Here is a 14,392-nt window from a genome sequence, read left to right as displayed (position 1 = left end):
ACTCTCTCTCTCTCTCTCTCTCTCTCACACACACACACACACACACACACAAAAAAAAAAAAAAAATAAAAAAAATAAAAAAAAATAAAAACATCATTTGCAACTAGTTCATTGGAAAAATTTGTATATTTTGGGTTAATTTTTTCCAAAATGCTAAGATAGATAGAATGACAGAGAAAGTGAGTAGAATAATGACTAATGTAGGGATATTAGCTAATTTTAAATTTTTTTAAAGAAATAATAGCTAGATATTATTAATTGAGGTTCATTTTCGCCAAAGTTGTTATACTTTGGGAGAAGGTATCCAAACAAATCATTTAAGAATTACAACCAGACAACCAATGTCCCATCGTGCCACTAAATTGACTAATTTTATCATTGTTGATTGAGATTACTCCTATTTCTCTTTTTTTTTTTGTTATTTAGGGAAACTATCACTCATAAATTTATCTACTACGTATATTAGTTGATCATGTTGTGTTAATTTAACATTACTACAGTAGGTGCAATAAATGCATGTCACAAGTTTTAAATTAAACTATTATTATTACGAGTACTAAAACAAATTTAGGGTCTGTTCTCATTGACTGAACTCAGCTGAACTGAACTGAACTTAACTAACTGAACTAAAATGAACTAACTAAACTGAAATGAATATTTTGTAAGAAAAGGAAATTAGGAGCTGAACTGAACTGAATTGAACTGAAATGAGCTGAACTGAACAAATTGAACTAAAAATAAACGTATGACAACAGGCCCTATCCATGTTCCTCTATGTAAAAACGATTAATATAATAAGACTTTTAAGAGAAAGACTTAATAAAGTATTAAAGTCTCATACCTTGCAATATTCAACTAGGTAAAAGTCAAAGTCTTAAACAACATCAGATAAGCTTCGATACATATAATTATTCTAGACGACAGCGCACGTTATTTCTGGACTACTAGCACGTTGACATTCATGTCCACCACCTAATCATATTTCATACACAATATAAATATACAATTACTACAAAACGCTTTAAAATATACTTCGTAATTAAATAACCAGAACATTTCAACTGAAATTTCACTAAAAAAAAAAAATACATGGGATTTATATATATAATGAAGATTGCTAAATTCACTTCCTTATGTTCATTGTTAGAAGGAATTTGTTGTATACAAAGTTTGACAGTAGGAATTCGCTAAAATGAAGGCTGTTAAAAGTGTTAATCTTGGAGGATGGCTTGTTACTGAAGGATGGATCATACCTTCTCTTTTTGATGGCATTCCTAACAATGACTTGCTGGTTTGTATTTCTCTTTTGGTCTTTATCCATCTTTTATTTTGCTGAGATTATTAATCATGTATTCTATATTAGGACACATTAGGAATTCCCCCGGTAAAATGGTGTTTTTTTTTTTTTCAATTGGTGAAATGGGTTTCTTAATGTTTGTTTATTATTACCTTTATAAAAAATAAAAAAAAAAAAAAATTCTATTTTGGGATGTTTAGGTAATTAGAATCAATCTCAAAATTTTTTGAAATCTAAAGGAGAGATCTAACTACTTGAGTCATCCCTCACTCTCTTCAAGATCTCTAAATAATACAGAGTACTAATTTTTAAATTGCCTAAAGTGTTGTAGATTTATTATGGCTAATTGAAAATTTGTTAACACCAAGCCAAGACCATACTTTGATTTTTGGTACATATCTAAAATATATTGGAAAAATCGTAAATAATAATCCCAACTTTGCCTGATTTTCTTTTAACAATCACAACTTTTTATTATTATGGAATAATTCCAACTTTTGGGGTTGTTTTCTTTCTTCAATCCCAATTACCGGTGACCGGTTGAATGAGTTATTTTTTGTTATTAATTTTTTCAATTGACACATGTCGCTTGTTTATTGGTTAAAAATAATTTTAAAACAAAAACAAATTTTTTTAAAAAAAAAATAACCAGCCAAACCCCAAACAATCTGGCCACCACTCAACCTAGCTTCCTTAGTTCCTCCATCGCCGGCCAGTGGGCCCTCCTCCACCCCTGCCGCTTCCCCCCTAAACCACCATCCCCCCTAAACCACCATCCCCCCTCCCTAAAATCCCCACCTACCCACCAAGCTAAGAAAACCCCCACCACCTCAATACACTAGCGGCTAGGGTTTTCGATGGTGGGAAAGGGGCGATTGAGGGTTTCGTCTGTGAGGGAGCAGTTTTCATGGTGTTTCGAATGGATGGAGGGGTTAAAGGGAGTTCGGTTGGGTTTTTTTTTTATGGAGACAGAGAACCGAATTGAAAAAGAAAGGTATTGTGGGTGTGGATGGGTCGCAACCTCTACCGCGAGGGGTTGGGGGAAAACCGGCGGACATCGGGGCATGGGAAGGGAGGGGGTTGGGGCGGTCGGTTGGCGTTAGGAGGTGGGGATCACAGTGATCCGGGAAGGATAAGGGGTTTTTTGATTATTTTTTGAACTTTAATTTTTTTAGACCAATTACAACTCGACATGTTGCACATGACCTATTATAACAGGTCATTGACTTTCGTTGACCGGTTTGGGATTGAAGAAAGTAAACACCCCCCAAAAGTTGGGATTATTCCAGAATAATCTAAAGTTAGGATTATTAAAAGAAAATAAAGCAAAGTTGAGAATATTATTTACAATATTTCCAAATATCTTTTTATTTTACTACTATCAAATTCTAAAATATAGCTTTTTATACAACTTAACGGTTTCCGTTTGTGGTTAGCTAATTAATTTTTTTTTTTCTCATTTTACAGGACAAAAAATGTTCTGATAAAATTTTGGGGGGTCATTTTAATGCTAAAGGAACCAAATTAAGTTCAAAATTGAAACTAAAATACTCCTTAAGACCTAGACCTGATCAATGGGTGGGCCGAGGCTTAAAAATCTGCCAATTTCTCGTGTCAAGCCTAGCTTCTAGTCGAAAATCATAGAGGTGATCAACATTGGCCCGACCTGATTCGGCCCAAAATAGGGCGGGTTTGGGCAAGTATAAAAACGAATTTTTAGTTAAAAAAACCCAAATCTGTCCTGAAAAGGCCAAAATCCCGCTTTAGCCTGACTAGCCCGTTACTTTTTTGCGGGTTTAGGCATGAATAATTGCGTTACGGCCTAGCCCGGCCTGATTTTAATCACCTCTAGAAAATCCTGCGTCCAAGCCCGCCCAAAATGGTCGGGCCTGCGGACTTTTTAGGCCATTTTCGGACCGGGCCAAATAAACTGCCTTAATTCAGCCCAAATTCAGATTGAGTCAATGATAAGCTCTCAAAAACCTCTACCAAACCTTTCGGTACGCAAAATGAAAAATACATTAATTAATTAGCTGACGACTAATGAAAACTGCTTAGTACGTGGTACCAAATTAAATCTATACTTTTAGAATTTAATAAGTAGTAAAATAAAAATAAGGGATTTTTCATTTAGTACCATTGTAGTTTTGGTTTTTCTGTTTGGTGTATGTATTTTCATACCCATCAAATGAGTGAGTGAAATAAAAATATTTAAGGGATTTGATTAGGTAAATTATTTATTTGTGGATGAGTGATTGATTAATGGATGAAATAATTTTATTGTAATTAATTAGGGAATTTGTGATTTGATTGACATGAGAGATTGATTTGGTAAAAAAATCACTAATTGAGGGGATTAATGAAACTAGTTAGTTTGGAAAGTTATTTGATGTCGTAATAAAAGATGATACATTAGATCATGACATTGATTGATGAACAAATTAAATACATATTTGATTGATAATTGGTGATGTGAATATGTGAATGCTTTTTAATTGATCAATTAAATGTGATTAAAGATAAAGTTGCAACTTACTAAAATCGAGGTAATATATAATAATTTGTTTTTAAGTTAAGAGGAGCCTAAAGTCTTTTCAGGATGACATCACATTGGTTTATATAATAGAGATAATAAAGATATTTGATTTTGGTGAGTGTTAGTGAGCCGCTTAAGATGATGGTTGAAGCTCTTGTTTAATATTCCATTTTGAAAGAAGGTGGTGGATGAGATTCGAACTTGTGATTTTTGTGTCGCTGGCTCTTAATACCATGTTAAGATTATTTCAACCAAAAGCTTAAGCTAATGGTTGAAGCCTAAGATCGTTTTATATACTCTCTACTAGATTAGACCCGTGCGATGCACAGATTGAAAAAGTTATTAGAATGAAATAATTTGTTTCTATTTATTATTTCCCGGTACATACTTATAAATTAGATCATAAAAACATACGGAGTATCTTTCATCATAAATTACTTATTAACAAAATATAAAAATGAAAGTCAATCTGAACTAATCAAACCATATGCTTACGAATTTATATATGAGTTCGAAATACAAATTAAAAATACATATAACTTAAATAAGTTGAAGCGATGTAATAAAAAATAATACTACCTCCGTTAACTTTTATTTGCAACTTTGGAATATTTTATATCTCACAAATAATACCCCAAAGTTGCAAATAAAAGTTAACAGAGATAGTAATAAATAAATTGAAGCACCTTAAAAATACGCGAAACAATGGTAACATTTAACGACAACATTAGTTTATTTTTGTATAACAAACATCCATATTATTATTACGTGACTTCATAGCTAGGTTGCTTGCACAATCCTTATTTTATAGACACATAAATAATAGGTAAACCTTACAAGAAAAAATTATAAAATGTCGTAGTTACCTAAAATATTATAGCTCAATATCAATTTTATTTATTCCAACCAAAAAAATTATTTATATATTTATTGACACGATTGAAATAAAAATGATTAAAAATAACCAATTCCTTTTAAAAAATCAAAAATATATATGACATCATAAGTGTATTAGGCGGGAAATTTTTTTATGAGAGAGCGACACGTATACAATTTGAAGAGAGGATGATGTCAGCAATTTTCTATTTTAGTAATAGTTAATAGATTAGTGAGAGACTGTATATACTCTATCAGAAACAAAGTTCCTTTTTGATTTTTATGTCAAGTTATTTATTAGAAATAGAAGCATATCATTCCCTCATTTAAGACATTTGATTAAATTGTTAATTAAGTACTTAAAAGTGTACAGGATGGAACACAAATTCAACTAAAATCAGTGACAAATAATGGAAAGTATGTATGTGCTGAGAATGGTGGAGGGAGCATCTTAGTTGCTAATAGAACTTCTGCTTCTGCTTGGGAAACCTTCAAGGTAAAGCTTCACTACCATCTAAACACTATCTTAGTTAAATTGTTGCAAATTAAACTCGACCTTAATGTGATAATCAGACATTTTTCTATGGTACTGTTGTAAGCTGTAACAATATTTTTTCTGTATATAGTTATGGAGAATCGACGAAAACACATTCAATTTCCGGGTGTTCAACAATAAGTTTGCAGGAGTACAGGCCGGAGGAGACAACCCTTCAGTGGTTACAGAGGCTAGCACCCCTGGAGATTCTGAAATATTTAAGATTGTCAGAAACTCTGATGACCAAAACCGTATTCGAATTCAGGCTCCTAGTGGTCTTTTTCTGCAGGCAAAGACACAAGATCTAGTCACTGCAGATTATGCAGGGGATGGTGGATGGGGAGATGATAACCCATCCGTTTTTGTGATGTCTATAGTAAGAACCTTTCACGGCGAATTCCAAGTTACTAATGGTTATGGCCCTGAAAAAGCCCCGGAGGTTATGAGGGTAAACAGCACATATACAATATACTATATCTCTTTTAATATATTGATTTATAGACCAACTTCTCTATAGTTTAAATTTAAAATTTTTTGACAAAAATATGCACATGTTCATTGTCTCAGGAACATTGGAACACATTCATTGTTGAGGAGGATTTCAAGTTCATTTCTCAGAATGGACTCGATGCTGTTAGAATTCCTGTAGGATGGTGGATTGCTAGTGACCCGACACCCCCTACGCCTTTCGTGGGAGGATCATTGCAGGCCTTGGACAATGCCTTCACTTGGGCAGAGTACGTCTTTTTTTTTTTTTTTAGTATGTGCTGATTACAAATTTACAAGAACTTCATAATTTGTTGATAAGGGACTCATATTGTTATGTGTTTATGTTGAACCTGTAGAAAATATGATATCAAGGTTATAATAGACCTGCACGCAGTACCCGGGTCACAAAATGGGAACGAACACAGTGGAACTAGAGATGGATCTATTGAATGGGGAAAAACTGATGATTCTGTACAACAGAGTGTTGCTGCAATCGACTTCTTAGCTTCCAGGTACTTGATCAGCACTAGAAGCTTCAAATCCTGTAATTTTAATTTCAAGGAAAATTTCATTTTTCCAATTGAAATTATATATACTGAATGCATTAAGCACACATGTCATTTGAATGCAGATATGCAAAACAATCTAGCTTGTTAGCAATTGAGCTGCTCAACGAGCCTGGAGCGCCTGAAGTATCTTTGGACACTTTAAAGAACTATTATCAGCAAGGGTATGATACAGTTCGCAAGTACTCTTCAAGCGCGTATGTTATAATGTCCAATCGCTTAGGACCTATAGATGTAATGGATCCAAGAGAGCTGTTTCCCCTTGCTAGTGGATTGCAGTTAACTGTAATTGATGTCCATTATTACAACCTCTTCTCCAGCATATTCGATAACATGAGTGTCCAACAGAACATAGACCACATCAACAACAACATGTCTTCGGAATTGAGTCACATTACAACCTCTGATGGCCCCCTTACTTTTGTTGGTATGGTATATAGTTATGTAGCACCTGATACATTTTTTAAAATTTGAAACTGATGGATAATCAATCATCTATTTTTTTTTTTTTTCAATTTTTTTCATTTAAATGCAGGAGAATGGGTTGCTGAGTGGCAGGTGAAAGGGGCAACAAAGGAGGATTATCAAAACTTTGCAAAAGCACAACTTCAAGTGTATGGGCGTGCAACCTTTGGATGGGCTTACTGGACTTACAAGAATGTGAATAACTATTGGAGTCTTAAGTGGATGATTCAAAATGGCTACATCACACTAACCAGTAGGGATGACAATAGGTCGAATCGGATCACATTATGCCGCAAACCCCGACCCAACAAGATGTCGGATTTTTAATCTCCCTCCGCCTCCGACCCCCGACATCCGACATTTGACTCTGAGAATAATTCGACTTAAATTTCTAACCTCAACTTTATGGGATTATGACTTTTTTTTTTTTTTTTAAGAACAAATAATCCGACTTTTGTTAGTCTAAGACTTTAATGTGTTTATCAATATACCAATCAAAATATATACTATGAAGTGTATGAATTAAAGCGTGTGATTGAAATGAACATATTTATAAAAGCATGTGAAAAGTTAAATTTTTTGGTTTTAAGTTGGGCATTTAAGATCTTCAATCTTCAACATGATTACTTGAGCAGTTGAACGGTATTGCAGTTTGCAGATGTAAATTTGCCTTTATAAGATTGCGATATTTTGAGGTTAGGGAAGCTAAGTTTTAATAGAAAATTAAACCAAAAATTATGCCTTGCACGTCAAATACGTAGTATTAAATTTGATTCAATGAATGACAACAATATATACAAAATTGTTATGTATATGATGAATACGAAGTATGTGATTGAAACAAAGTGGTTATTTTTAAATTTTTAATGAGCAAATCATATTTATTAGCAAAAAAACTAGTACATCTAAGTTTTCAGCTAATTAATGGTAAGAATCTTCATCTTATTTGTTCTTAAAAAAAAAAAAAAAAATTCTTCATTTTATTTATATTTCCCTAACATCTTAAACTTCGTGTCTTACAAAGGAATAAACAAGGAAGTCATTCTTCACACACACACACACACCAAAAAATAAAAAAAAATAAAAAATAAAAAAAAAAAAAATAAATAAAGGGGGTGCAATTTCATTGACAAACTAACCTGGCCTATCTTAAAATACTAAGAATGTTTAATTTGATTATTGACAAGTTCACCAAGGTTTAGCATTTTGGCCTATCTTAAAATACTAAGAATGTTTAATTTGATTATTGACAAGTTCACCAAGGTTTAGCATTTTGGTAATAATAACTTTTTCTTAAAAAAACAATAGAAATAACTTTAAACCGTTTTAAAAGGCTGGTAAATAAACAAGAGTTAGCTCAAGTGATAAGCAGCTTGATGTCGCTTAAGGGAGGTATTAAGTTCTAGCCTCACCGAATGCAGGAAACTCTTGTTGGAAGACTCGCCCACCATAAGTTAGGTGTGCAACTCAGTCGAATTTGAATGTAGTCAAGCTAAGCTTCGTTAAACCGGGTGGGGCAAACTCAAAAACTTGTAAGGGATGGTAAGGAGAAGTGAAAGGATTAATGAATGTGCTAGCTTAGCTAGTTTGTGATTAACGACAATCAACAACAACGAATATGTAAAACAAGTAATAAACGAAACAAGGAGCCCCGTGGGGAACCCGAGAACCGAGTAATACTTTGATGAAGAACAATGTATATTACAAGCTTTCAAACACCATGGATAGCTCCCACTTCAAACTCACCTTCTCAAACACTCAAACCCTAAATGTTTGGATTTTACATTGAGGCTCTCATTCTCTCTCTACATTTTCTCCCCCACTATAACACGACGGCTATGAGCATGTATACCCCCGAGCATAAATGAGACATCAATGGCTAATAATATAGTGTGTGGCAGAAATCGAGCTACAACAGCACCTTGTGTGGACGCTATGCTTTTTTTTGCGCAGACGGGCAAAGTCTTCTGACTCCTATCAAAATGCGCATTTCCAGCCCCCTTTGCGCACGGACGCAGACTCATACATATCTTGTGCGGACGTGCGAACTTGGCAGGCTTGACATCACTTCGTAAAACGATAATAACCTTCTTGTTTCTTCTCCAAAACGAGCTTATGACTAGTCGTTGGAAAGATATTGAGACAAGCTATCACCTCAAACTTGAATCACCTCAAAATCATCTCTTGATTTTGAGATATCTTCATTCGAAGTCAGCTCTTTGCCGCCCACCATTTCTTAACACCAAGCAATAGTCCATAGCTTAAACTCCTAAGCTATGCATCATTATGCCTTGAACCGTTCTCCACATTTTGACAAACCCAATAGGAAGATGTGTCACATAAAATGTCATTAATAACCTAGCTAGCTAGAGTTTTCAGTTTTTATTACATAGTTAGAAAATGTTGCAAGTATTATTAGTTTTGCAAGTACATAAAACTAGCAATAAAATTTTTAAAATATTTGCATGTATCTCGTGCGTTCATTAAACATTGATTATATAACTAGACGTAGTAGTGCTTTCGTTGCCAAATTATGTCCACCAAATAGTTGCATCGTTGTGATTCCTCCCCATAATCTCTAATTTACAACATTGTATAAATACCCCCTTAAATTCACAATTTTATTAGCAACTGAAAATTCATCAAAATATAATGAAGGTTGGTGCTAAATTCACCTTCTTATGCTCATTGCTAGTGGGAGTTTTTATACAAAGTTTGATAATAGGGTGCCAAGCCGGGAGGGCTCACAAAAGTCATCGCGTAAACCCGGGTTTTCAAGTTAAGGCAGTTAATCTTGGAGGATGGCTTGTTACTGAAGGATGGATTAAACCTTCTCTTTTTGATGGCATTCCTAACAAAGACTTGCTGGTTTGTATTTCTAAATTTCATCTTTGTCCGAGATTAGTTGTCACGTGGTATTACTAATTCTTGTAACATCATAGTCATGTTAATACATATGTATATATGACTACTAACTTACAAAGTTTGTACATGGTCAAATGAAGAGTAACTTTCAATATGTGATACCTTGTTAAATTTGACGTTGCATTTTCTACTAATGTGTCTATATGTACAATTCTAATGAGTAAATTAAAGAGTTCTATAAAAGTACATTATTTCTATATTAAGGACACTGAATTTGTGTAGTACTATTTCATTTTGTACAGGATGGAACAAAGATTCGGCTAAAATCAGTGACTATTGGCAAGTATGTATGCGCTGAGAACGGCGGAGGGACAATCTTAGTAGCTAACAGAACTTCTGCATCAGGTTGGGAAACCTTCAAGGTGAGCTACATCATCTAAACACATCAGCTTAATTTAACTGTTCAACAATTTTCATGTATTAACAAAATTTTGGAGTGTAGCTTTGGAGAATCAACGAAAACACGTTCAATTTCCGGGTGTCCAACAATCAGTTTGCAGGAGTGCAAGCCAGCAGAGGCATCCCTGCAGTAGTTGCAGTAGCAAATGCCCCAAAATCTTCTGAAATATTTCGGATTGTCAGAAAGTCTGATGACAAAAATCGTGTTCGAATACAAGCTCCTAATGGTCTATTTCTACAGGTTTTATTTAACTCTTACTGTCCTCCTCACTTCCCCTGCTAGAATCATATGTGCAAGTTTTTCTACAAGTAATTCAGTATACATTAGGTGGCTTAAGCGAGATGATTAATTCTTAATTTTTTTTTCCTGCAGGCAAAGACACAGGATCAGGTCACTGCAGATTATGCAGGGGATGGTGGCTGGGGGGATGATAACCCATCGGTTTTCGTGATGAAAATTGTTGAAACCTTACAAGGCGAATTTCAGGTTACTAATGGTTATGGCCCCGAAAAAGCCCCACAGGTTATGAGGGTAAGCAGCACAAACTTAAATTCTAATTTCTTGCTTAAAATTTGAAAGTCAATACTTTGTCACAGAACATAAATTTGTTTATTGTATCAGGAACATTGGAGCACTTTTATAGTAGAAGATGATTTCAGGTTTATTTCTCAAAATGGACTCAATGCTGTTAGAATTCCTGTAGGATGGTGGATAGCCAGTGACCCGACACCTCCTAAGCCTTTCGTGGGAGGATCGTTGCAGTCTTTGGACAACGCCTTCACTTGGGCACAGTACGTTTTTTTTGTTATACTCACTGTCCTTTTAATTCAATTGCTCCTGATCAAATGATTTGTAACTAATATTGCCAAGTGCATATTGTTAACCTGTAGAAAATATGGAGTCCAGGTTATAATAGACCTACACGCAGCACCCGGGGCACAAAATGGATATGAACACAGTGGAACTAGAGATGGAACTATTAATTGGGGAAAATCCAATAATACTATATATATACAACAGACTGTTACTGTTATCGACTTTTTAACATCCAGGTACTAAGCACTACTCCCTCCGTCCCTTTATCAGATGCCTGTTTCTAGTATTTATAACTCATATAATAAAGAAAAGTAGACATCTAATTAAGGGACGGAGGGAGTACCTTGTATATGTAGCTGACATTTCATACTGAAAGTTGTAAGCATACTGTCATTTGAATGCAGATACGCGAAATTCCCTAACCTTCTAGCAGTAGAGCTGCTCAACGAGCCTTTAGCGCCTGTTGTGACAGTGGATACCTTAAAAAAGTACTACAAGGCAGGATATGATGCAGTGCGCAAGCACTCTTCAAGCGCGTATGTTATGATGAACAATCGCTTAAAGCAGCCTATGGATCCAAGGGAGTTGTTTCCCCTTGCTAGTGCATTGCAGTTAACTGTAATTGATGTCCATTACTACAGCATTTATGATGTTAACAGCATTAGTGTCAAACACAACCTCGACTTCATCTACCACAACAGATCCTCGGAATTGGGTTATGTCACCACCTCCAACGGCCCCCTTACATTTGTTGGTAAGTAATCAAATTAAAGGAAAGCCAGCTTATACTGTACTAGGTTGCATACACAACCTCTAACATATACATCTAATCTAATTAAGAATATAATAGGACAGTTGAGAATAATAAAAAAGATAATCAATATTTAGACAATGAAAGTAGCCCCTTGATTGGATTAGTACATGGCCATTAACCTTAACTTGGAAACTTAACCAAACTCTATCAAGGTGCTAAAATATGATAGCCTTGCCAAATTGTTGGGCAAAAGTGTATCACACGTGGCAAATGAACATTGATGTGAAGTGGCGATTTAGTATTGGTTAGGACCACATAGAACTTACTTATACGGTATCTCTTTTCACATTAAACTACTTTTTTTTTTTTCTTTAAATATAGTGTATATTTTTTTTCTCACGAAAACTCATATATTACGGGCCTGTTTCGATTGACTGAACTCAGCTGAACTGAACTGAACTTATTAATTAGTGATTTTTAACTACGGATTAGTGATTTTTGGTTATTTATTGATTATTTATTACTATACATATGTGTATATACAAATGTACATATTAAAATATTAACGAAAAATATACTATATAATTATAAAATTTATGGAAAATATATTAAAAACTTGAAACCTCTAAACATTATAAACACATATACTATTTAATTTAAAAATTAAATAGTATTATGACAAAAGAACACAAAACACTTACATGTATCTAACCCATTTGAACAATGAATTGTATTAATATTATTATTATTATTATTATTATTATTATTATTATTATTATTAATTATTGATTATTATTATTATTATTATTTATTGATTATTATTATTATTAGTATTATTATTATTATTATTGTTATTATTATTATTATTTATTGATGATTATTATTATTATTTATTGATTATTATTATTAGTATTATTATTATTATTGTTATTGTTATTATTATTATTATTATTATTATTGTTATTGTTATTATTATTATTATTATTATTATTATTATTATTATTTATTGATGATTATTATTATTTATTGATTATTATTATTAGTATTATTATTTCAATTATTATTATTATTATTATTATTATTATTATTTATTGATTATTATTATTATTATTATTATTATTTATTATTTATTGATTATTATTATTATTGTTATTATTATTATTATTAATATTATTATTATTGTTGTTGTTGTTGTTGTTGTCGTTGTAATAAGAGCTTAAAAGAATGAAATTTGGCTTTATATCATTAGCAATATCATTAGACATAAGTTAAGAGCTGAACTGAACCGAACTGAACTGAACTGAACTGAATTTCAACGGAAGAGAACAGGCCCTACCTCTGTTTCTTATTATTTGTAACAAATAAATTTATTATGTCTTATAAATAATACTCCCTCCATTTCATAATGTTAGTCCCACATACTATTTTGGGTGTTTCAAAAAGATCTACCCATATTCAATATATTTCATTTATAACTTGATTTTTTTAGGAATTAATTGATTGTGGATTGATGACATGACTCTAAGTAAGGAAATTTTTACCTTATATAGCAATTATGACTTGTGCTTTCCTAATAAAAAATCAAAAAAGTTAAATAAGGTAAATTAATTATGAATTATGTTGTACTTTAATGTTAGATTCCAAATATATTTCTTTTCTTCTTTTATGTCATTGATTTCATATGAGACTAACATTATGAAATGGAGGGAGTATCATTTTATTACAAAAACCAACCTTATTTAGGGCACTAGTATTTAAATAAAACAAACGTCCTTTTAAAGGTTTTTTTTTTTTTTTTTTTTTTTTTTTTTTTTTTTTTGTTTTTTAAAAAAAAAAAATTTAATCTAACGTAGTAACTATTACTGACATATGTAATTTGAAGCTTATAAATTACCAAATTAAATTCTTTGGCACTGAACATAGGAATATTTTATTATTTTAATGTTGATGTAGGAGAATGGGTTGCTGAGTGGAAAGTGAATGGAACAAAGGAGGAATATCAAAAATTTGCAAATGCACAGCTTCAAGTGTTTGATCGCGCAACCTTTGGATGGGCTTATTGGACTTACAAGAATGTCAACAATCATTGGAGTCTTAAGTGGATGATTCAAAATGGTTACATCAAACTTAACGGTAGATAATATCGATTCGTCATTTAAGGTTTAAGGCTTATATGTTATATCAATATGTTGAATTATTTGTATAATTGTATAAATATAAACCTAAGAAGTTTTTGTATTCAGTCAATCTATAATCAAAATTATATACAAATGAAGTAAAATAATAAAAAAAAAAACATGTGATTTATGTGATTGCATTCTTTAAACACAAAGTTTCATATGTGGCTGGCCACACCGTACGGCCAGCCGCAATATAATTTTTTTTTTTCTCTCTCTCTTCTTTATCTCTCATTCTCTTTCTTGTTTTCTTCTTCCCACCTAAACACACTCCTTTCATGAACTCTCTTTTATCTCTCCTCTCTCCTCTTTCTCTCTCCTATTTTCATCTTCTCTAATTAGCCCACTCAAATTAAACAAGTTAAATGGAGCAGCGGTGGTAGGGGGTAAGGAAGCTCCTCGTACTCCGTCGCCGAAAAACAAGCTAGAGGTTTATAGGCCAAATTCAGCCAAAAAAACTCTAGATCTAGAGTTTTTATGGTTGAATTTGGCCTTTTTAGCCATATTTCAAGTGAAATTCGAAGCCAATATTTATTTTGAGGTATTTGTTCGATTT

General features: G+C 32.8%; 2 protein-coding genes across 2 annotated transcripts; both read left to right on the top strand.

Moving 5' to 3' along the window:
* Nucleotides 1-5,292: 5,292 nt before the first annotated feature.
* LOC145640549 (putative glucan 1,3-beta-glucosidase A) lies at nucleotides 5,293-7,091 on the top strand. Its single transcript, XM_081691803.1, has 6 exons — nucleotides 5,293-5,300; nucleotides 5,344-5,692; nucleotides 5,812-5,981; nucleotides 6,090-6,245; nucleotides 6,365-6,726; nucleotides 6,835-7,091. Exons 1-6 carry the CDS (start codon nucleotides 5,293-5,295, stop codon nucleotides 7,089-7,091), a joined length of 1,302 nt encoding a protein of 433 aa, XP_081547929.1.
* A 2,226-nt stretch (nucleotides 7,092-9,317) lies between these two features.
* LOC145638140 (putative glucan 1,3-beta-glucosidase A) lies at nucleotides 9,318-13,929 on the top strand. The gene is made up of 8 exons (XM_081689102.1): nucleotides 9,318-9,632; nucleotides 9,932-10,051; nucleotides 10,132-10,329; nucleotides 10,462-10,620; nucleotides 10,711-10,880; nucleotides 10,980-11,141; nucleotides 11,310-11,659; nucleotides 13,613-13,929. The coding sequence occupies exons 1-8, from the start codon at nucleotides 9,417-9,419 to the stop codon at nucleotides 13,798-13,800; spliced, it is 1,563 nt and encodes a 520-aa protein (XP_081545228.1). The 5' UTR covers nucleotides 9,318-9,416; the 3' UTR covers nucleotides 13,801-13,929.
* Nucleotides 13,930-14,392: the final 463 nt, after the last annotated feature.

Source organism: Chenopodium album, chromosome 7 (genome assembly GCF_948465745.1).
Source record: "Chenopodium album chromosome 7, dcCheAlbu1.1, whole genome shotgun sequence".
NCBI lineage: Eukaryota > Viridiplantae > Streptophyta > Magnoliopsida > Caryophyllales > Amaranthaceae > Chenopodium > Chenopodium album.
The sequence above is the reverse complement of the archived record's forward strand: the minus strand, read 5'-3'. Positions and strand labels throughout refer to the sequence as shown.

Coding starts and splice junctions, on each gene's coding strand:
- LOC145640549 (XM_081691803.1), top strand. Junction 5,693..5,811: donor AAGCCCCGGAGGTTATGAGG/GTAAACAGCACA, acceptor TCATTGTCTCAG/GAACATTGGAACACATTCAT. Junction 5,982..6,089: donor AATGCCTTCACTTGGGCAGA/GTACGTCTTTTT, acceptor TTGAACCTGTAG/AAAATATGATATCAAGGTTA.
- LOC145638140 (XM_081689102.1), top strand. CDS start 9,417: ATGAAGGTTGGTGCTAAATTCACCTTCTTATGCTCATTGCTAGTGGGA. Junction 10,052..10,131: donor CAGGTTGGGAAACCTTCAAG/GTGAGCTACATC, acceptor TTTGGAGTGTAG/CTTTGGAGAATCAACGAAAA. Junction 10,621..10,710: donor AAGCCCCACAGGTTATGAGG/GTAAGCAGCACA, acceptor TTATTGTATCAG/GAACATTGGAGCACTTTTAT.